The 24,309-nt window shown below is 39.2% G+C and overlaps 1 protein-coding gene across 1 annotated transcript; it reads left to right on the forward strand.

The window, feature by feature from the left end:
- wsb1 (WD repeat and SOCS box containing 1) lies at positions 1 to 23,191 on the forward strand. Its single transcript, XM_063031504.1, has 9 exons — positions 1 to 356; positions 7,058 to 7,223; positions 9,475 to 9,734; positions 10,382 to 10,513; positions 11,976 to 12,076; positions 18,993 to 19,165; positions 20,621 to 20,734; positions 22,006 to 22,113; positions 22,599 to 23,191. Exons 1-9 carry the CDS (start codon positions 317 to 319, stop codon positions 22,759 to 22,761), a joined length of 1,257 nt encoding a protein of 418 aa, XP_062887574.1. The 5' UTR covers positions 1 to 316; the 3' UTR covers positions 22,762 to 23,191.
- The last annotated feature ends 1,118 nt before the right edge of the window (positions 23,192 to 24,309 follow it).

Here is a 24,309-nt window from a genome sequence, read left to right on the forward strand (position 1 = left end):
TGGTGGCCATTTTAGGGCTTGTCAAGCGCGGGGAGCGTATTCACGGCGTCCACGTCAGTCTGTGGCGGTTGTCCGGCGGCGGGGAGGTGTGTTTGCTCCCTCAATCACCGAATACTCATTGTCGTGCTGAATAAAGTGCACCGTGTTTTCAGTCTGTTGGTGAGGTAGGATTGTGGGAGGGAGACGACCCGAGCGATTAGCGCCCGTTCTCGGCTGCTCGCCGCCTTTTTTTCTTCTTCTTCTTGGTCCACGCCGATCGTGTCCGCTCGTTCGTTCCCCGCCGCGGTTTCTGGAAACTCGGATCGTGAGTCCTTAGATGGCCAGCTTCCCAGGATCTGTCAACGAGAATGAAATAGGTGAGGGTGCGGGGCCTGGGTGGGCGGTGCGGTGCTCTGGTTCTGAGGGACGGTGGCGGTGGCGGTGTGAGGGGACGGAGGAGCTGGGCCGGGTACTAGGTGGTCGGTGCCGGGGGCGGTGCGGTGCTCTGGTTCTGAGGGACGGTGGCGGTGTGGGGGGACGGAGGAGCTGGGCCGGTTACTAGGTGGTCGGTGCGGTGCTCTGGTTCTGAGGGACGGTGGCGGTGTGAGGGGACGGAGGAGCTGGGCCGGGTACTGGCGGAGGTGGGGGGGGGTCGGTCTCTGCGGTGGGAGAAGCTGGAAGGCGGGGGAGGTGGCTGGGCTGACGGGTTGTCTCAGTGCCCCTTGCAGGGGCTGCAGCCACGTTACTGCAGATATTTTTCCTTCTGCATAATTTTATTCCCCCGCAGTGGACTCATATATTGGAGAGATTGATCAGCAATTTGATTTCAGCACTTTATTAATTTATCTTTTTCATTGTATGTGTGTACAGTAGTGCAGTATTGTAACCGAATAAAGGTTGGGACAGGTCTATTTTACTCATATTGCATTTATTTGCTATTGCTGAATACTGAGAAGTTATGCATGCTCACTTTGGTATTTTAAAGACACTTCACTAATCAATTTTTAAATTCAACATTGAATCTCAAAAAAAAGTGAGTTTTAAAGTAGTGCATTAATTGTAATTGCATTGTGGCCCCGGTGATACCTTTTGTCTGCTTTGAACCTACGTTAAATGCTCTGTACCCAATCTTACCTCCTGGGCAATTGTAACAACTTTTGAAAGCACGTACTGGCATTGATGACTTGTAGGGATGTAGTATTTTGGAGCTGCCAAAACAAAAATTGTTGTTCCGCTATAGAGTTGCATTGCTATTTGTTGTAATTAGAATTACTTTGTTAACAAATCTGGATTCCATCCAACAAGTTCGCTCGCATTGAAGGGAAGTTAGAAATCCTCAAATGCTATACACCCAGCTTCATTTCTTTATTTACAGTTGCCTAGCTTCCATTCTCTTAAGTCCCTCAGACTTGATTTACTTTACGGTGGTTGATTTTGTCTGTCTGAACATGAAACTGATGAGTAGGCTCAGTGATTTTTGCTCTCCTAGTTCAGGGAGACAATATCAGATTGTTTAATGTAATTTCCAATACATGTTTCTATGTAGCACTTTGGGGCATTTTACCTTTGTGAAAAATGTAGAATTACATCAGAATTCTTTTGGCAACTTCCATATTGCAGCTAATATTTACATTTGGTATAGTTGGAAGACTATGTGTTTCTTGATGATCCTTGTCCTTGCGAGCCAAGTTTGGAGTACTGGGTGTCCTCTGCTGACTTGAGTGATTATTCTTAGAGGATGGGTTTTAAGCTTTGAGGCATACAGTTCAAGCATGATCCTTCTACTTGTATGCAAGCTTTATCTTGATGATCCAAATACTTTGTACATGCCTCTGTTGTAGGGGTTTCCCCAGGTTCTGGATTTTTGCCATTTAGGCTGCTTCAAATGAGTGAGGATTATCCCATGGGAATATTGAAGGGGAATTTGTATTTGTTACAGTCGCCTTCAGAATGGAAAGAAAATCAATGTCTTCGGTCTTATTGGCACAAAATAAATTCTAAATGTGTGTATGTCTAGTAAGTCTTGTTGCTTGTGTCCTTGTTCTTGATTGGTGTTTGATTCAAATTCCAAAGAGTAACCAATTAAAATTGAAATTATTATTATTTCAATTCTAATTGGCTACTCTTTGGAATTATTGTCACGTACCACAGTAGAGTGGAAAATCTTGCCTTGCACCTTGCATATTGTCAGTACAGATTGATACATTATAATGGTGTATTGTTAACAAGGGAAACAATAAGAGTGCCAAATAAAGTGTTACCGTACAGGGAGGGCAGTGACGTGCAATGTCACAACAAAGTAGAGAGGTCCAGAGTCCATCTTGCTGTACTGTTTAAGCTTGCTGTTTTAATACTGTTAATTTTTGCCAAGTGCGTAAGATGGACAATTGACCTCACCAAACTAGCGTGTTGTGACCTTGCATCTTCCTATCTAGCTGTACTGCCACTAGACTCGAGGGCAGCTTCTATGCTGCTGTTTTAACCATATAACATATAACCATATAACAACACTATTGAATGTTTTCCTAGTATGATTTAAAAACAGTCAATAATAATTATAAACACAAGGTCTGCAGATGCTGGAAATCCAGAGCTACATACATAAAGTGCTGGAGGAACTCAGCAGATCAGGCAGCATCAATGCAAGTGAATAAACAGTCGACATTTCAGGCTCAGATAGACTACTTCCTCTCCAGCTCTTTACCCACCTGGCTTCACCTATCACCTTCTCGCTATCCCTCTTTCTGCCCCCCCCCCCCACCTTTTTATTCTGGCATCTTTTCCCTTCCTTTCTGGTCTAGAAGAAGGGTCTCGGCCCGAAACATCAACTGTAGATGCTGTCTGGCCTGCTGAGTTCTTCCAGCATTTTGTGTGCATTGCTTTGGATTTCCAATATCTATAAAATTTTGCATGTTTATAAAAAACAAGATTGAGGAAAAGGTCATGACACCGTGTCATTAGGGTCTGTGTTTCTTTTATTGCCAAATATTTGGAGATTGAATTGAAGGTGAATATTCAGCCTGTCTTTTCTGCATCTCAATAGTTCCATTCTCCTTCTTCCCTTTTGGTCTGCAAATTGTTATTTAAGGAGCATGTCTAATTCTCTTCCAGCATGTAAAAGGCTCGGAGAATGTGGAAGGCATATCATGAATTGATCAGTAAATCTTCATGTTTATTTGTTCTTTTGGGGGGGGAAGAGAAGAGGTGTTATGTGTTGAGTTGATTTTAATAGTTTCAATTATCTCTTCAACTTTAAATCATTGGGAAAATTTCTGGACTTGAAACTTTTGTTTTTGATTGAGTTAAAATTACATCCTGACTTTTGTTAATTCCAGGGTGTATTAAAGTGCAGCTTATGTTTATTTTGGAGATCTATCCAAGCCTCTTGAAGTTTTCCACTATCATGCTCTCTAGAGGCTACATTATCTGTATCAATAGCAGACATCAAAACTATAATCTCTTCATGCTAGCCCAGGTCACCTTGGGTAATGAAAACATTTGGTTGCTGCTCTAGTCCCTTGAACCTTCCATCAGATTAGAAAAATGTGCCTTGAATCTGAAGTATAGAACTTCATTTTATTAAATTTTTAAAAATCTGCTCTATAATTATAAGATCCTTGCATTCAGGTTTGTGTTTTTATTTTGTACAGAGTAATATTTGAAATTATTCCACAATATGATAAAACAAATTGTGGATCAGTGAAAATTGAACTGTTGCAGAGTAAACAAAATGGCTTCCAATCTCTAAGAGAAAGCTGCACTCTTCCCTGCAGCACCAGGCCACCATTTTGGTGAAGGCTTCAGGTGTGTCATAGATGTAAATGGAGCCACTGTTCTCTGAGCAGCTGTGTGTGTTGTGTCAATGGCATTTTAATAGTCTTGTCACCGTCTTTGCATTGTGCTTTACTTGCTAACTGGAATTGTGGTTCTTTTTAATATCGTATCTCCTCAGGTGCATCTTGCACATGAAAGTTATAGAGATCTGTAATTGTATGTCAGAGTTGGTCAAAGTGTTTATTTGTGACATTATATAAGACTCTGCATTTAAACAGTAGATGTAGTGTATATGGATTTCAGCAAGGCATTTGATAAGGTACCTCATGCAAGGCTTATTGAGAAAGTAAGGAGGAATGGGTTCCAAGGGAACATTGCTTTGTGGATCCAGAACTGGCTTGCCACAGAAGGCAAAGTGTGGTTGTAGACGGGTCATATTCTGCATGGAGGTCGGTCACCAGTGGAGTGCCTCAGGGATCTGTTCTGGGACCCTTACTCTTTGTGATTTTTATAAATGACCTGGATGAGGAAGTGGAGGGATGGGTTAGTAAGTTTGCTGATGACACAAAGGTTGGAGGTGTTGTGGATAGTGTGGAGGGCTGTCAGAGGTTACAGTGGGACATTGATAGGATGTAAAACTGGGTTGAGAAGTGGCAGATGGAGTTCAACCCAGATAAGTGTGAAGTGGTTCATTTTGGTGGGTCAAATATGATGGCAGAATATAGTATTAATGGTAAGACTCTTGGCAGTGTGGAGGATCAGAGGGATCTTGGGGTCCGAGTCCATAGGATGCTCAAAGCAGCTGTGCAGGTTGACTCTGTGGTTAAGAAGGCGTATTGGCCTTCATCAATTGTGGAATTGAATTTAGGAGCTGAGAAGTAATGTTGCAGCTATATAGGACCCTGGTCAGACCCCACTTGGAGTACTGTGCTCAGTTCTGGTCGTCTCACTACAGGAAGGATGTGGAAGCCACAGAAAGGGTGCAGAGGAGATTTACAAGGATGTTGCCTGGATTGGGGAGCATGCCTTATGAGAATAGGTTGAGTGAACTCAGCCTTTTCTCCTCGGAGCGATTGAGGATGAGAGGTGACCTGATAGAGGTGTATAAGATGAAGTCATTGATCGTGTGGATAGTCAGAGGCTTTTCCCCAGGGCTGAAATAGTTGCCACAAGAGGACACAGGCTTAAGGTGCTGGGGAGTAGGTACAGAGGAGATGTCAGGGGTAAGTTTTTTACTGCAAGAGTGGTGAGTGCGTGGAATGGGCTGCCGGCAACGGTGGTGGAGGCGGATACAATAGGGTCTTTTAAGAGACTTTTAGATAGGTACATGGAGCTTAGTAAAATAGAGGGCTATGGGTAAGCCTAGTAATTTCTAAGGTAGAGACATGTTCAGTACAACTTTGTGGGCTGAAAGGCCTGTATTGTGCTGTAGGTTTTCTATGTTTTTATATTTAAACTGGGGGGTAAAATATTCCTGGAAGATACAAACTTTGCATAGTTGATATTTTACTAGTAGAATCCATTTTCATCCTATCCCATCTCAGCCTAGTAATTTTGTGGGATTAACTTTTACAAAATTGAATTGTGAGATTGCCCAGCACATGTTTGTGTTGTTTATCATTTGCTTGTGACTTATTACCCTTTGGTTGTTGTTATTAGAGTTCAAATGCTCTGTTCATGTCTGTTTATATAAATTTTCTCTTGCTATATTCAATATGGAATGGTTGTACTGTAGTGGTTTCATTTTTTTGTCAATTGAATTGTAACAATATGCTTCCATGTGATTTTAATACAACCTCTGAAGAAGACAAAGCATGGTTTAACTAAACAGTTCAAATTTAATTATATAGGTTTCAGCTGATTTGTTTTATATAACTGTACAATGTTGATTGAGCCATTTTGAAGCTCTATGTTGTCTAACCTTCCGTGTAGTAAAATATATTTATTGAGATCCAGTGCGGAATAGGCCCTTCTGGCCTTTTGAGCACGCTGCTCAGCAACCCCTGACTTAATCCTAGCCTAATTACGAGACAGTTTACAGTGACCAATTAACCTCCCAACTGGTATGTCTTTGGACTGTGAGAGGTAACCAGAGCACCCGGAGGAAACCCATGTGGTCTCCGGGAGAACGTACAAAGTCCTTACATCAGACAGCGATGGGAATTGGACCCAGGTCGCCTGTACTGTAAAGCATTGTGCTAACCACTATGCTACTGTGCCACATAAATAGTTTGAAAATGTTCTCGTTCCCAAAATTAAGCCCACAAGAAGGAAATTCTTGTAGTTTCATTGTGCTACCACAAAGACTTTTGGAGGTGATTAATTGCTCTAAATGCATTTGGTTATTTGAATAGGAACTGCAAAATGCAACCCTAAAAATTCCCTTCTAATCTGAAAACCTGCAGAATGAGCCATTAGTTACTTGGTGTAATTTTGACCTCGAAACAGTGTTCAAATGTTACCATTGCAGTGTACAGTATAAAATAACATTTTGGACACACTTAGCAGATCAAGGGGCATCCATGCAAAGATAGAGTTGCCATTTGACCTATTTATCTAACCTTGTTTTAATTAACATTTTGCCTTTTATTTTCATGTTTGAACTTTATCCCATTTTAAAGCACTTTGAACTACATCGTTGTATGAAAAGTGCTTATAAGTAAGTTATTATTGTTGTTTCAAGTTTGGGACTGTTGGATCCTTTTTCTCTGCTGCCTGGCTCCTTGAGGTTTTCCCAATATTTTCTGTTTTTAGTTTGGATTGCCAGCGTCTGCAGTTTTGTTGTTTACTCCTCCTGGCATCTTAATAGGCTTGGATGGTGAGGACGGTGATAGTGCACAGGCCAAAGTTGAACTGCTGTAGTAATGTTCAAAGTGCTTTGTTGCTACTCGAGTTGCATAACATTGAGTGTGACGGAAGTATTAGAACAGTGTAAACTCTGCTTAAATTTTTTCTTGTTTGCTGACCTTTGAGATGACTTTTTAATGATCATTTGCTTGGAATGTCAAAACTGCATGTTTTGGGATCTTTATTTTGAATTTAAATTGAGGTTGTAGTAAATGTAACTTGTTCAGTGTAACATTTTCAGTTAATTTCCCTTGATTTTGCAGTGAGTCAGATAAATTGTAGTTTGACGGGAAGCTGGACTTGCTGAAGCAGTCTGTCCTGATGTTACATCACCCATTATTACAGATTAGTTTTAATCCTTCCCAGCTTCTAGTTGTTAAATTGTTTAAGAAATTTACATTTTCTGAAGTTTTGCCTTTCCTGTTTTTAATCATTTGTAATTTTTTCTCCTCTGCAGCACAAGCCCGGCTAATTGCTGATCTTTGGGCACCCAGTGCTCCATTTGAACAGAAATCTGGCTGTGAAACCTGGACCGTTGCCTTTGCACCTGATGGCTCATACTTTGCTTGGTCTCAAGGTCATCGTATAGTGAAACTAGTCCCTTGGTCTCTGTGCCAAAATAAGTGAGTATTATTTCACAACATGGATTTTGAAGAGAAATGTAATCCACAAGAGGAAATCTTTGTCAAGATGTGAAAATTCACTGTGCTATTGCCCAACCCTAATTGTAGAATGTGTACCTGTTTTGAGTAATTTCTGTGAGATCTGCTTTGTTTTATGACCTGAGAGTGGAGAATTATGGATGAAAACAAAGTGATTTTAGATTCTAATTGCTGTGATTTGCAATTAGATGCAGTTGGTCAGTGATTAAGTGAGTGCAGGACTGAACCTATGCCAACTGTTTCTGTGCCGCTGTTGGAATAGTCTGGGTTCACAACCCACGTGTCACTTGTGTGAAGATGGCCATTTATTGACAGCTGCTGCATTACACAAGTTGCCTTTGTCTTGCTCTGAATAGTGGACAAAGTTTGTGCTTGAGCAATTATAACAGATTGGATCTTCTTTCAGAGTGTCTGCTAGCAGTATATTGCCTTGCGCCGCTTGCAAGTTTAGTGGCTGAGACAACAAAGACCTTGACAATATTCCGGAGAGAAATAAAAGGAAAGTTAATGAGATTAAATGTAGTAGCACCAATTTTTATTGTGTTATTGGTGTGATCAAATGATTCAGAATTGTTAATCTGTAACTAGTTGGGGAATTTAAGACTTGCACAAAATAGCTGGAATCACTACAGAGGCCTTGAATAGTTCTGTTCACAAAATGTCATTTTTGAACTGAATCTGCTAGACTTCTGTGGTCTGCTCTGTTATAGCTTTAAAGCCACAGCACTGTGAATGATGAAATGGGCTTGCTAGACCATTTTGGAAGCCTGTTATGCCAAATAGTTAATAAAGAGTATATTCTTTAAAAAAGCCATATTGACCATTGGTGTCTGATTTGGAGGTGACGAGAGACATATTTGGATCAGTGAATTATGCAAAATCTGCTTTGTTAATGTGCACATTATTTCTGTACACAATAAACTGGGAAAATAGTTCCAATTAGTAAAACAGGTTGTTATTTGGGAATAGAATTTGTTGAGTTTTGCTGGGTAAATATGAGTGAGTATCTACTAGCCTCAGTTGAGGAATTGGATCCTACTTGGAAGTAACTCCATGGGCTGGATGTCCATTTGGTGCAGAACTTCCAACATTCAGACTACCTGGTGCAGCTACATAAAGGATGGTGCTGCCAATTATAACATTTTCCAATTGTGGCTGTTTAAACAATATAATGGTGCACACCAGGATGCAGGAATAGCTGGGTCATTTTCATTTGTGGCTGATGTGGCAATTAACATATGAGTGCAGGCAGTAACATCTCCTGCGAGGATTTATCCTCCTGAATTGTGGTGACAAAAGCCCTGATCAAACCCCTGACTGTCTGCCATCTTGGTCATCATTATTGAGAAACTTGAATGGACTAGCTGTGCATAAGAGTAAATCACAAAAAGGGTGTTTTGCAGCAAATCTCTTCCTTGCCCCCCAATCTTATCATCTTCTATTGGGAAATGTGAGGGAATACTTTGCACTCAGTTGCGTGAGTTGCAGTCTACTACTATTTAAGAACAGATTAAGACAGTGAGAAAAAGCAGCATGTTAGATCAGAGGCATCTGTGAACTCACTCCTCCAGCAGCACATTGTCTGTAGTGTGTACCACCTACAGCAGTAAATCATTCCAATTCCAGCTTGGCAGTACAGCAACGGTGAAGTATTATAGACGTTTTTGTAAAATATCCTGAAATTCCAGCAGTGCTGTGGGAATGTTTCCCACAGACCACAGGATTTAAAGAAGCTGGCTCTCTACGATTATCTTGTGGATAATTTGCCTTTGATAATAGGTACTGGCCTTCCAATGACACTATTTTGCACCCAGTGGAATTAACATTTACAATGCACAGCAAGCAGTATACTCGCATTGAATATATTGGGTTAGCTAAAGTTGTTTGCTTGAAATCATAAGCGGAAAATGGCTGTTATTGGAAAGTTGTTTTCTAAATCATGTGATTGAGGGCAATTTGGTTCGTATGACTAGAAAATGATTAACGTTTTAAGATGGTGGTTTTTGCAATATTTAACCCTCACTGCTCCCTTTAATTTAAAAAAAAAATGTGGTTTGGTCATTTAACATTGTACATACTGTGGTTCTGATTCCTGTTTGTGTTTTCCAGGATGAAATGTATTGCAATTAACTTTAACTTGCTTTACATTGACTTCTACGTTGTCTAGTTCTTTTTGTTTTTACTAACCCTGTACTTTATTTCTTCCCAAAAGATTGTGTTTTGATGAGTATAATAATACTGTGAATAAGAGCCCCAGAAAACAAAATTCTGATGCTCAGAAGAATACACCAGAAGAGCATACAATAGACTGCGGAGATATTGTGTGGTCCCTTGCTTTTGGTTCCTCTGTACCTGAGAAACGTAGTCGCTTTGTGAACATTGAATGGCACCGATTCAAGTTTGGCCGAGACCAGCTGTTGTTGGCAACTGGCTTGAGCAATGGGCGTATCAAAATTTGGGATGTGTACACAGGTATTATACAGATCTGTAAATTTATATTGTTACTACTTTCAGCAACTTTGTCAAGTTGGCACCTCAAATCTGATAACTAGTCATTGATTTGAAAATGGTTTTTTTTTACATATAAAGGTAGTTCCTTTTTGTTGCCATACAATCAATTTTGTATTGATTATGTACTGAGAAGGAACTGCTAGCTTAGCCATCAAGCAAGTGTTCTTGTTTTCATTTTTGTTTACCATATTCCTTGGAACAAAAGTAATTTTGATATGTTAAAATTGTGCCTGGTCCTTAACACTTGTCGCTAATTGACTGGTGGAATTGAAGAAAATCCTAACATGAAGGGTGAGGCTGTTATTTTAGTAAGGAAAAAATTGTGTTCTTTTTGGATGAAGTTCCTATTTCCCACATTCTGCCCCCTTCTCCTGTTTTCTCTCCTCTCCTACCCAAACAGTCTGTTTTGTTAAAATGCATGCTGTTGCTTTTTTTCGTTGCTCATGGAAATGATCATTTTTATTCAATCCTAATCATCTACACTAATGAAATCTTGCCTCTGCTACCATATGCCTTTTTTTTGCAGAATAATTGCTAAATATTTAAAATGTACTCATCTTAACATGACTTTGCACTGTGTCAATTATTGGGTATCTGCTTTATTTCAGGTAAATTCCTTCTTAATTTGATGGATCATAATGAAATTGTTCGTAATTTGACCTTCGCACCTGATGGCAGCCTTATCCTTGTTTCTGCATCAAGAGATAAAACTCTGAGGGTCTGGGACCTTAATGATGATGGTACGTCCTTTTTTTGGAATAACCAAAAACACTTTTCTGTGACATATATTCCATGGAAATATGTCCGGCTGTAATTTTCAACAATAACGGCCTTATTCATAATAGTTGAAATAATGAAAATGACAAAGCATGTTGGCTCTCGCATCAAAGAAACTAATATGCAAAATGAATCAGTGGTATAGCACTGGTTAAAAATAAAGTTCTGTATTCAGTTTTGAGTGCTCACCTTTTGGGATTTTGTAAGAACTCTCTTGAGTTTGGCACTATAATAGATTTATTTTAGACTTGCGGTCAGAATTGAGGTTTGGGTTTATAGACTTGAAATACTAAGTTTACAAGGTGTTAAAGGAGTCTCCTAAAATAATAAAGTGAGGTAAACTTGAAGCTTTGCTCTGGCTGTGAAGAATTGGAAATAAATTTAATGTTATTGTTTCAGTTTCAATAAATTAATTTTAAATTCCTTGCAAATAATTAATCAAATGAGTCAATTTTACTGCCACCAGAGATGCCACCATTTCCCAGTGGTACGGTACTTAGTCCTGTTGTAGATTCAAAGCCATTGCAACCCAGGCTTAACCCTGGTTGGTTTAAAGAGATTAGCTTCATTTAACACATGCACATTGAAACACAAATGTAACGTTTTGCATTAAATCATTTCAGCGAGGATTGTGCTGGGCAGCCTTCAAGTGTCAATACACTTCTAGTGCCAATGGAGCATGTCCACAATTTACTAATCCTAACTTGTACACCTTTAGAATGTGGGAGGAAACCTGTGTGGTACTGGGGAGAATGTATTATCTCCTTACAATGGCAGGGATTGAACCCTAATCTGAAAGCTGGTGTGCCAAAGCGTTGTGCTAACCCTTGAGCTCCCATACTATCCCGACCTGGTACTATCTTCCCCCGCCCCCCCCCCACTTCTCTTTTTCACAGGCTTCCCGTCCCATGATCCTCTCCCTTCTCCGGCTCTTAGATCCACCCCTCCCCTCCTGTCTTCTATGATTTTGGATCTCCCCCTCCCACTTTCAAATCTCTTACTATCTCTTCTATCAGTTAGTCCTGACGAAGGGTCCCGGCCTGAAACGTCAACTGTACCTCTTCCTATAGATGCTGCCTGGCCTGCTGCGTTCACCAGCAATTTTTATGTGTGTTGCTTGAATTTCCAGCATCTGCAGATTTCCTCGTGGCTGGTACTATCTGTGTAGGGTTTCTTCCTCTGGGTTTCCTTTTAAGTGCTGTAGTTTCTTCCAGCATTACAAAGGTTGCTGGTTCATGGGTGACCTATAGCAGCCAATTAATGTAGTGTAGTTGGGTGATAGGAAAGCAAATGGTTGGCGTGTAGGCAATCTTGTACATTTTCAAAGCTGAAGAGGTGAGGAGAGCTTTGTGCTAAATTGGGGAAGGAGGGAAATGTATCTACATTTATCCTGAATTAGACTTGACTATCATTAAATCTTTACAGGCAATATGGTAACCGTACTGAGGGGCCATAACAACTGGGTGTACAGCTGCGCCTTCTCCCCAGATTCAAACATTCTCTGCTCTGTTGGAGCTGGAAAAGCGGTATGTGTTGGAAGTTCCTCTTCTCTCATTTCAAATAAAGTTTTATTAATTGGTGATCGTGATATTGCATGTATTGTTTTCTATTATACATTGAATGAATTATGACTTGTTAGAGCTAGATGCTACGATGATACAGAAGCACTGTGTACATCACAACATTGCCACATGAGAAACGTTCCAAAAATTAGGCTGGCCTTTAATAATGACATACAGTCCTTTGGTGTATATCAGCACATGGCCACAATTGAAAGTTTCTAAATGGTTTTTTTTTCATAATGTTTTCAGCACTACTAGAGAGCATATGTGTAGGAAGATATTTGACTCTTGGATATGACTTAATCTATGTCTTTTGATATAAAAAGTAGTCCTATTGAACTAATTTCATCAGAATTACTGTTGTTTGGATACAGTAACTGTAAGCATGACTTTGCCACTATGTTAACTGGAAAGTGAGGAATAATTTAACTTTTTCAATCACGTTACCAGTAAATTGCACTGTACCCCAAAATTGGTTGAAAATTTCTTTGCTTTGTCCTTCTATGCTTCCCTCCCTCCCAAACAATCCCAGTAGACAACAACAAACTTGAATTTTTATTTCTCTTTAATTTGCTTCTGGTTAAGGGGACAGACACCTATCCTTTTCATGGCACTTCATAGTTACAAGCATAAACAGGAGAAGTGAGTGGTTAAGTTTATGTAAGATTATATATCTGGGTGATTTTTCTCCAGCCTCATCCCTGTGGGTAATGATTAGGGTTTCATGGACACTTTAGATGTCATAATTGGAGTTAAATGTTGAATTTGAGTGCTTGTTTAAAATCATAAAATTCTAACATTATATCTGTAATCTGATGGCCTCTATAGAGATTATCTCCTTTGGACACCCCAAGGCAAAAAGAGGTCTGATAAGACATTTTCCTCATTTGTTTGTTTGACTTGTGATATTGGCAGCCAAAAGAAAACCTAGTTCCAGTTGGTTTCAAGCCTTTGTGTTGGGCACAGCTGAACAACTGGACACAAAAGCTACTCAGAATATTAATGCATTTTCCTCCTCTAATCCTGCTCAGACACCACTTTAGTTGTTTTATTTATTCGTTTTTATTTCTCACTACAACATTCACAAAAGCAGCATGTATTCACTGCTCAATCATATCTATATCTATAAATAATGCATTTGCAATTTTTGGTATCCTTTCTTCATTGTACTTGATCTCTCATTTTCCTTCAGTGTTGTGTGTTTAATTCTACTATGACTAATAACACAAGGGTGAAAAGTCTTTTCTGAAATTCAGTGAACAAATCTGTATAAAATAAGACTTATAAGTGTGAGATCTTGGATCTTCAGTTAATCAAAATAATAAGCTTATGCAGAAGGAGGCAAATGGCAGCAGTTAAACCCTACAATTATTGAGTTACTGTCTTGACCCTAGCACAGGAAAGCACAGTAAACCTTATCCTGTGCACTGCGTATGTGCATTTCTAGTCATTTCTTCTGAACAATTTCAAAGTACCCCTTTAGATTTTTACTGCCTATTTTGTGTGTTTCAACCATAAATGTCTGCTCCTGGATCTTTTGATACTGATATGATGATAATTGAGTTTGCATAAGGCATTACTAAACAGTAATTACACTGCAATTAAATTAATTATTCCACTAAATAGAAAGGCTAAAACTCCACTTGATGCGTAACTGAATCTGGAGTGACTTATCCCTGTAACCATTAACAGCACCTGGGCAGTGGGTAATTAAAACTAGGGTGGTATTTTGGCCCAAACACAATAAAATGATTACTAAAACTAAATCTTGCTGTTTAGATTTGAATGCTTTCCCCCTTTGTTGTCCTTGAGTTGCTCTTTTATTAAAATATAGCATAATAACAAAGTAAAAGCAAGAACAACAATGCTACTGTAGAACCAGAGTATTTAATGGGTTTTTGAATTGCCTTTATCATTGTGCTTTCGCTTAAAATTGGTCACAAATGATGCTGGTAATGTTGAACTAATTTTTGTTAGACTCTTATGTTTTAAATCCATGTTTGGTAGGTCTTGATAACCTAATAGTGAAGTTGAATCATGTTTCTACCACTGCATGCAGAAGCATTTTTAAACTTAAAACCTTAAAACTTGAAGTTTCTGGCCCGAGGGTAGGTGAGTTCTCTCCAACTTTTCCTCCCCATTTATCTCAAACTTACTGATTTTAATCTTTATTTAAACTTCAGGGAATGCAACTCAAGTTTGTGCGGTCTCTTTATAAGTTAAACTTGGTATCCAGGTATCACTATAAGCAAATATCCTTCCTTACACATGATGCCTAATGTACCAGATGTGGCCTGACCAGAATTTGCATTATAACTTGCAGTACCTTGCTTTCCAGTCCTCAAGATACCAAGATCAACACTGGGTCTTCTCGATGTTGTTCTGTACCTGTCTGTGACGCTTCTTTAGAACCCCATGGCTTTTGGCTTTTCAGTTTAGAAAGATAACTACGATCGCTTGCATTGCAGTCTGTTTGCCACAGTTTTATTTATTTTGCCCTGTTTCTTTTATCCTTTTGACTTCTGTTTGCATTGCTTACAGTTCTGTCTCTTTTCATATCAATAGAAAACTGCATGTGGTATTGTCCCATCTTCTAAAGCACTGGTTTAAAGTGTGAAAGTTGCAGTCCCTATACAGATTTGTCCAGGTGGTAATTGGTCTTGTGAATTTGAGCATTTCCCAGTTATCCCCCTCCTTGTCTCATGTTGCTCAGCTAATTTTATCATCTGATTGATACTTTGCCTTCAAATAAATTATGAGGGAATTTATCAAGCATTTGTTTGAAGTCCGTCTAAGAAACATCCACTGATACTCCTCCGTCCACTAAAATTCTAGTTTCTTCAGATGTGGACCACCCATTACATAGCTGGAAGACTTGCTATTCTGGTCAGTAATTATTCGGGGTTAGGCTGTGTATCCATGCCCTTGTTTGGCAGATAGTGATTTTGTGACTTAGTGACTAGTATTTTAAAACTATCAGGCTGGAGTACTTGGCTTCTGCACTTGAAAGCCATAGTTTCTCTACCAGTTGAAAGTTTTAAATATTGTATGTTGTCAAAACATGTGATGAGCATACCTTAGCTTGTATTGTTGTAAATTTGAAAAGATTTTGTAGAACTTCAGTTACTTTTATTATTATGAGCCTTGGATTGTGTTTTTTTTTAAACTGTGAATTACCCAGTTTTTAATCTGTCTTGATAATTATGGATAGCAACAAGCTGCTAAACGTTTGAATAAAAAAATTTAACCTTTTCCCTCCATTTTACCAAGTATTTTTTTCCTCTTTAGATCTCCCACAGCATGTACCATTCCTGGCAGAGGGTGGGCAGGCGACCTGCTCCCTGGCCTCTGACAATGTTACCAGAAGGTGTGTGTGAGCAGTCCAGGATAACTTACTTATTGGCTTTTTTCTCCCTCTTCCTCAATGGGAAGTACTTGGCTTCAGCTTGGTCCTTCCCCAGACCACCTGGTGTAAGATGTGGAATTCTGCATGGAGGATCACAAGCGTGAACCTATGTTGTAAACTCAATGGAGCACCAACCTGCTGCACCACTGAGCTGCCTGCTATCAATTCCATGTTGTGCAGTATGGTAGACTCTTTTTATGTCTTTACTTGTATTTTCAAGGAATGACGAAATAGACAGTGTTGTACCGTGACCATCTTTATACTGTATTTGGGAACTGGTTAATATCAATCATGAGCTGATTTCTGTAGTACCACCATTCTCCTAAAGTCTGTAGGCCTCAAGGATCATGTGAGTTTACTCAGAGTAGCTGAACCAGATGCCATAAGTAATGTTGGGGTTCAGTCTTTGGTTCACTAAGTTAGCTCTTCAAAAACAAGCAATTGAAGCAGAGTGGGCCATTAGTGTTTGTTTTACTTTTCAGTAAGATGATGACTGATCTTAATCAAGTACCACCACCTCCTTATGTATGTCTCCATCCTAATGATTATCATTAGTCTGAGTATTAAATATGCCCACTTTGTTACAGAATTTCAAGGGCTCACTACACTCCGGTGGGATGTAGTGGAGGGAAGCTCTTGTCAGTGATCCTGAATGGGAGGTCCCATACTTTGAGATTGACCCCTGTGCAGACATTTTGAGTTTTGGGAAAGGGCACCACTCTACATCTACCCTGTTGAGTCCCAGAAGAATTTTGTATGTTTCATTTGGATCAATCCTGTCAACTGAATCAGTGAAGATTGATTCTGTGTGCTCAATTTCTTCAAATAGACCAACCCTTTCCCCATGTTATCATCACTCTGAGCCTTCGCTGCGGTTCCCCTGCAACTGCCCTATTCTGTGCAAGGAGGGCACATGCCATGTTTAGTATTTTAGATGCAGCCTCATCAGGAACCTGTGTAACTTCCAGTAAGAATCCTTAAATGTTGTAATCATTGGTTTTCCTAGTTTACTCACTGATTTGTGTACAAGGCCATGTGTCTTCTGAACACTCGTGTCTTTCAGTCTAACCATTCATTACCTGCTCAGCTTTTCGTTTTACATTTTACAACTGAATGAACGGCATTGGATTTTTCCACATTCTTGTCTGTTGATTGAAACTGTATCGCCTTGAAGCCTCTCTACATCTTCCGACCTTTTCTGACACCCAGTTTTATATCATCAGTGAATATATTGCATTTCATCCACTTGCTCAGAACCTTGATAGAGATTGCAAACAGCTAGAGCCCTAGCATTGATCCCTGTGGCACCTAACTACTAACACTCTTGAGAATTACTAGTCATTCCTCCTAGTTTCTAACTGTGAGTCAGTTCTTGATCCACGTACATTTATTGCCACCAATCCCATATGTTCTGATTCTTTTAGATAATCTAGTATGCCACACATTCATGTCCCTATTCTATATTTACTGCTTTAATCTCAAATCTCAAGTTGTCAAATTGTCAAGCTTAATTTCCCACATAAGTAAAGTTGTTACTGGCCAGTCCTGTTGTATCTTAAGTGCTCTTGTCTCTGGATTCATGTACCTTATAATACCAGGTTTACTAGTTTGTATTTCCTGGATTTATAGTTTTTTTTCTCATTTTAAGTAGTGGGGGTACTTTTTGCCACTCTCCAGTATTTCAAAACCTGTTATCTCCATAGCCACTTTTTTGTTTTAAACCTCGGGATGCAGTTCATAATTTCCTGTGGATTTGGCTTTCACCCCGTTAATTTCTCTATTTTCCTTACTAATTGGAGTCATAGCAGTACACCACAGACAGCGCCCTTTGGCTGAATGACTCCATGCTGACCACTGCCCACCCAGCTAGTCCCAATTTCCTGCGTCATTTTAGCCTCCCTTTCAGTCACAATCTATACATCAAGGGCAAGTAGGTGCAGTTAAGCCAGAAACCTAATTATTTTCTGCCGTAATCCCCTCCAGCTTGTTCCTGTTAGTTGAGTGTCAGGGTTGGCCAATAAATAGTAGCATCACTTGTGTGCTGTGATCAGATTTAATGATAATTGAGCAGTTGCTATCCACGACTGTGGATGGCCAATGCCTCCCTGCAAAGTTAGTTTTCAGGAGAGGTGGGGGGGGGGTACAAAGTTAAGACTTAACTGTTTATAAAAAAAAACAAACAAACAGTTTGCAACTTCTGGACTTGAAATCAACTTACTAATTTGCGTTAGTGAATTTGGAATAAGTCCAAAACTAACACGTTTTAAAATTAAAACTGAGTAGTACTTAATCGTAATAATATCACATCTAACTTCATACATTACATGTTTAATTGTAAGTTTTAAATTTAAGACCATCCAGCAGATTAATTTTTAACAGGCCAAATGATTTAGTAATGTAGCATACTAAATTTGCCAGGTGGAGATTTTTGTAAGCTTGTCCACTGAAGCCACATGTATCTTAAATTCTGTTTTTTTAAGTTAGTTGACCTTGATAATTGAGAATTGCTGTATGTGACCTATTCTGAAGGCTGTCTATGCTGTATACTATTGCTGTAACTGTGCTACCATATTTTTCAGATGAAGGCACTGCTTTAGTACTTCTAATGCTGTGACTTCTATCTGACTGTGGAAGTGCGACAGATGGACAAAATGGCTCCATGTTGAATGATAAGTGGCATCCAAGTTGTAATTGATCACCAGTTGAAAAGGGAGAGGCCTGGGAGCGGGTCACCTGTCCTAAATAGCTTCTGGAGAGTTGCAGGGCTCAATAGGTCCAGGGGCGGGAAGAACAAACTTGGGGGAATATTATACCCTCAGAATTTACAGAAAATAATAGTTTGTTCCAAACGTTGTAATATCTAGCATTCAGTGTATTTTGTCTCTAGTTGAATCATCTGGTTAATTTATCGTGACATTAATAATGTAACCATAAATGTAATGTTGTTGCCTCAGTTTTGTGCTGCTTGCCGAAGGATTGTTCCTTTAGGCCGTCAAAAATGTTCTTTTCTCTTGCAGTATCTGCTGTTTCATAGGCTCTCGCTCCGAGTGAAAACGTTTTGTAAACACACGTGAACTTTAACTCTGAATGGAGGTTCCGTTGGAGTAACAAAATGTTATGCTTAAGTTACCTGTACAGTATTTTTCTACATATATTTAATGTTGCTGAAGAGTTAAATTTCAACTGGGAAACGTAATTAAAATGTTTAAAGTTGTAAAGTTTAAAGTATTAGCGTCCTCTGAGGATGTTTAGAAAGTAAATATTGGATGTATTATTTAAAATTAACTATTGCTAGCATGTTTTCAAATATTATCTATAAATTTCTTGTTGTTAAATTGAACAATTTTAAGTATAATTCAACAGCCTTATCAGAATTTGTGCTAAATTGGCCTTAAGTTATAAAATAGTGGACGTATGTTTGCTGGGAAGAATAACCACAAACTGGGGCTGTAAAGCATGACTCTCTCATTGCAGGTTTTTCTGTGGAACATGGAAAAATACACCATGATTCGTAAACTTGAAGGTCACCTGAATGACGTTGTATCATGTGAATTCTCTCCTGATGGAGCATTATTGGCTACAGCCTCTCATGACACACGAGTTATAGTTTGGGATCCACACATAGGCAGAATTTTGTTGGAGCTGGGGTAAGTAAACAGTTTTAGCTTTGACCAGTGTGATTCAGCAGTGTTTCCTAACTTAATGCAATGGGACTTTTTTTTTCAAATTTCTTTTTTTATCCTCTCCTGGCACATTGATTCATCTTAGTTTGGTGTTTGTTTGGAGAAGTTGGCTAGGTTTGTTTTCCCTGGAGTAGAAGTGACTAATGGTAAAAGAGCCCTAACAGAGATATTAACCAGCTGGTGGTGTAGTGGTATCAGCACTGGACTTTGAGGCAAATAGTCCTGGGTGTGAATCTGGCAGGCTCCTTGTGTGCTTTCCATCCTTGCTGGGTTGAGCATTGAACTAGCAACTTGGCCTTGTAAAAAAAGAAGTCAAATACTACAGAAATGGCAAAAAATGCAGCCCAGTACACCACAAGTTGTGAAAAGAAACAACAATGGAGGTACATAAAATTGAGAATGATAAATGGGGTAGGTGATAAATCTTTGTTTATCATAAAGGCATAGGTTTAGATGGAGAATTGCAAGACATTAGAGGGAATCTGAAGGAGTCGGTTTTTTTTTAACCCAAAGAATGATTAGAATCTTGAATGCCTTAAAGAGCTGGTTATGTCAATACTCCGTTGACCTTTAAGAAGGATCTAGATGAGTACTTGAGTTTCCAAGCATAGAAGCTATGGGCCTGATGCTGGTAAATGGGACAGTAGTAGATTTTATAATTGTGTGCCTTCTCCATCTTGCACCACCCCTGCACAGTTAGAGGAGTTTATTTATGTGAGTGCAGATTTTTTTGTGTGGTATAATTGAGTAGTTTTATTGAGAGATGTGAGAATTAGATGTGATTCAGGAACAGCTTCTTCCTTTCTGTTTCAAATGTTTTTATTGTAAAGCAACATCAGCTTAACCACAATCAACAATGTCCTAAAGTACACTGCTTTTTTAGCTTCTTCCTTTGAATGAATTTTGAACCCATGAACACTACCTCACTACTGTTTTTACTTCTATTTTTGCACTGCTTATTTAATTTAACTATTATATATTTACTGTAATTCACTTGCCACAAAGACAACAAATTTCACAACATATACCGGTGATGTTAAACCTAAATTATCTCTATAATGGACAAAAATCATAAATGCCATTCTAAACAATCTATGCACTGGTTAGCTTTTCAAAATTGAATTTCCATGTCATAGAATGAATAAGATGCATGTTATATCTCACCACTGCACTTGCTTCTCAAAGTTCTGTCATCAAAATTGATATCCCCGGATGAATGATTTAATCTGTTTACTCAGATTTTGAGAGTTCAATCCACAAGTTTTTCTTTTGGCATTTCTGCTGAGGTCTGGAAATGAAATTGTAGGTCAGGTTTTTTGTACTTTCATATGGTGGAGTTTTTTTTTCCAATTTAAGTTCATCTCGGCCTTTTCTATTTATGCACAAATATTGATAATTGCATTTCTGTTTGTGTAACAGGCACTTGTTTCCACCTCCTACTCCAATATTTGCTGGTGGAGCAAATGATCATTGGGTGAACTCAGTTGCCTTTTGCCATGATGGTATGCACATTGCTAGCATTGCTGATGACAAGTAAGTGATTCTGGCAATAAATATCGTAAACGTTTTGAACTAACACACAATAGACAAGGAGAGGCAGTGGATGCTGTTTACTTTGACAAAGTAGCGCACATGAAGCTGTTAAAGACAATGGTGTTACAGGAAGGATAGAAAATTGGCTGACTAGCAGATGGGAAAGAGTGGGAATAAAGGGGGTCTTTTCTGGTTGGCTGCAGGGGTCAGTGTTAGGACCACTTCTTTTCACATTATATGTCAATGATTTTGGTTGACAGAACTGATGGCTTTGTGGCTAAGTTTGCAAAGGATATGGAGATGGGTAGAGAGGCAGGTAATGTTGAGGGAGCAGGAGTCTGCAGAGGGACTTAGATTGGGAGAATGGGCAAAGAAATGGTTAATGGAATATAGGCAAGTGTTAATGGTCATGCACTTCAGTAGAAGGAATAAAGAGTCTTATTTCCTAAATGGGGAGAAAGTTCAGAAATCAGTTGTGCAAAGGGACTTGGGAGTCCATGTACAGGATTCCCTAAAGGTTAACTTGCAGATTGAATCAGTTGTAAGGAAGGCAAATGCAATGTTAGCATTCATTTTGAGAGGACTAGAAGATTAGAAAAGATTGTAACGTTGAGGCTTTATAGGGCATTAGTCAGACCACACTTGGAGTATTGTGAGCAATTTTAGGCCCCTTATCTAGGAAGAGATGTGCTTACATTGGAGAGGATCCATAGGAGGTTCATAGGAACGATCCCAGGAATGAAAGGGTTAACACGGGAGAAATGATTGGTGGCTCTGGGCCTATACTCACTGGAGTTTAGAAGAATGAAAGGGATCGCTTAAAACTTATCGAATAGTGAAAGGCCTAGATAGAGTGGACATGGAGAGGATGTTTCCAATAGTGGGAGAGGCTAGGTCCAGAGGGCACAGTCCCAGAATAGAGGGACGTCCCTTTAGAACAAAGATAAGGGATTTCTTTAGCCAGAGGGTGGTGAATCTGTGAAGTTCATTGCCCTGGATGGCTGTGGAGAATGTCACTGGATATATTTAAAGCAGAGGTTGGTAGGTTCTTTATTAGTAAGAATGTGAAAGGTTATGGGGAGAAGGCAGGAGAATGGGGTTGAGGTAAATGAGCCATGATTGAATACTGGAGCAGATTGTGATCCGAATGGCCTAATTCTGCTCCTATGTCTTACGGTTTTAATGTAAGTACACAATTGAGACGAGATACTGAGTAGGATGAGTAATACCTGTTTGGTGTCTACCAGTAATGGTGCTTATTTGTTTTTCAGAATGTTAAGATTTTGGAGCATTAATTCTGATTGTCCAATAGAGGTTGCACCTTTATATAATGGGATATCCTGTGGCTTTTCTCCAGATGGTCATGTCCTTGCTACAGGGTAAGTAGTTTTAATCCAGTGAAGTGATTTTTATCAGAAAACCTTGAAGCTGTGACTTTTACCTTGATGTTAAGTAGCTTTCTAATGTGCCTTATAATAGCATTAATATACTTTAACTGCGGCTGCAGTTTGCTCTGCACATCTGCATGTTGTTCTGCCAGCCATATAGGAATACGATACTGATGTTTCCTACGTTAAGCTGGATTTGTGTTGTAAGTGCATCTTTTCACAAGTGTGTCAATGAAAGAATATTTGTTGTTTACATTATATCTGGAACTGTTGCAGAGAAGTATAAGCTTTGAGGCAAGTAAAGGCTTAACTTGTACCAGTTCTTTGTTATATTATTCCAGTTGCATAGATTATAATGTCTTCTTGCTTTCAATCCCTACTTTATGTGTCAGAATCTTACCAAAAATAGTGTATGCAGCACTTTAGCCTAAGATCTTGTATTAATAAACTATTGGCTTTCTCATTCCTCCTCCAAGATCACGAGATGGAAGTGTTCACTTCTGGACTACCCCCAAACAAGTCTCAAGTCTTCAGCATCTCTGCCGCATGGCTCTACGAAGAGTGATGGCTACCAGGACTGTTGAGAAACTGCCTATCCCATCACAGATAGTTAACTACTTGACATATCGCATAGTCTGATCCATTTGAGCTGCTTAACTTCAAAGGCTTAAGAACAAGTTGCTTTTATGATTCGAGTGTATTAAAGCAGGTGATTTTTGCTGCCTTGTAAAGCAAGAGGGTGCATGGACAGCTCGTACAGACTTTTAAACTGTACATACTCTGTAAACTTGTACCATTTTTATATATAGCTGTGTACAGTGATTATTTTATGTTCCTTTGCTGTTGATGGTCCAATCTATTACTACAGATTGGTGATTTTTTTCAGGTCAATTTGTGGTATTGGGAAAGTGGGCACAAAGTTTTGTTTGGTCTTTGCTCCAGTCCGCAGCAGGAAAAACTGTCAACTGCCAAAGATTTGAACACTTGCAAATGCAACCTTACTGTATTTCAAATGTGAATTTATTTTTGTTCCTTTTTTAAGTATTAAAAAGCTAAATTTTGTCTGTCAGCATTTCTGTCCTGAGGTTTTGTTCCAGGCTCTGCACAGATCTGAATTGATCTACAATTCAGAATCATTCCATTTGTGTTCATCTTGTGTACCCATCGCATCATTGTGGATAATCTCTTGTGATCTTGAAGATCCTTTGCATCTTTAGTTGTGCTAAGTGTATTGCATGCAGAACTGTAGTTGTGCACAAACCAGAGCATTATGAAAACTTAGTATAGTTTTTTTAATGCTCTGTACTCAAAAGTCCATGTTCCCTATTTTCCTTGGTATCTGTTTGTCATGCCACCATAGATCTACCTACACTCAGTGGCCACTCTATTAGGTACACCTGCTTGTCAATGCAAACATATAATATGGCAATTGTATGGCAGCAACTCAATATATAAAAGCATGCAGACATGGTCAAGAGGTTCAGTTTTGTCTGGCCAAATATCAGAATGGGGAAGAAAATGACTTAGACTGTGGATGATTGTTGGTGCCAGAACGGGTGGTTTGAGTATCTCAATCTGCTGATCTCCTGGGTTTTTTACACACAACAGTCTCTAGCATTTACAGAGAATGGGGTAAAAAACGAAAACATCCAGTGAGCAACTGTTCTGTGGGCGAAAACACCTTGTTAATGAGAGATTTCAGAGGAGAATGGCCAGACTGGTTCAAGCCGACAGGAAGGTGACAATATCTCAAATAACAACGCGGTACAACAGTAGCGTGCAGAAGAGCATGACCGAACAAACAAAATGTCAAACCTTTGAAGTGGATAGGCTACAGCAGCAGAAGACCACGAATATACACTCTGGACACTTTATTAGGTATCTAATAAAGGTGCCATTGAGTGTACATGAACCAGTTTTCCTCCTTTCCTCCCTTCTCTTATCATACTACTACTTCCCCCACCTCCACAATTTTCTTTTCCAGCAGACTCGTTAGTGCCTTTGGAATGTTGCCATTAGAATTTTCCTAATTGCATTGAATCAAGAATAGATAATTCATTGCTGATTAGTATGCTTATTCAAGCCTTCACCCCACCACCAACACTGATGCATTGCTAATCAAATTCCTTTTTGGGTTTTAGCAGTAATATAACAGCAGAACATGGAACAGTACAGACCCTTCAACCC

This window comes from Mobula hypostoma, chromosome 23 (genome assembly GCF_963921235.1).
Source record: "Mobula hypostoma chromosome 23, sMobHyp1.1, whole genome shotgun sequence".
Lineage (NCBI taxonomy): Eukaryota > Metazoa > Chordata > Chondrichthyes > Myliobatiformes > Myliobatidae > Mobula > Mobula hypostoma.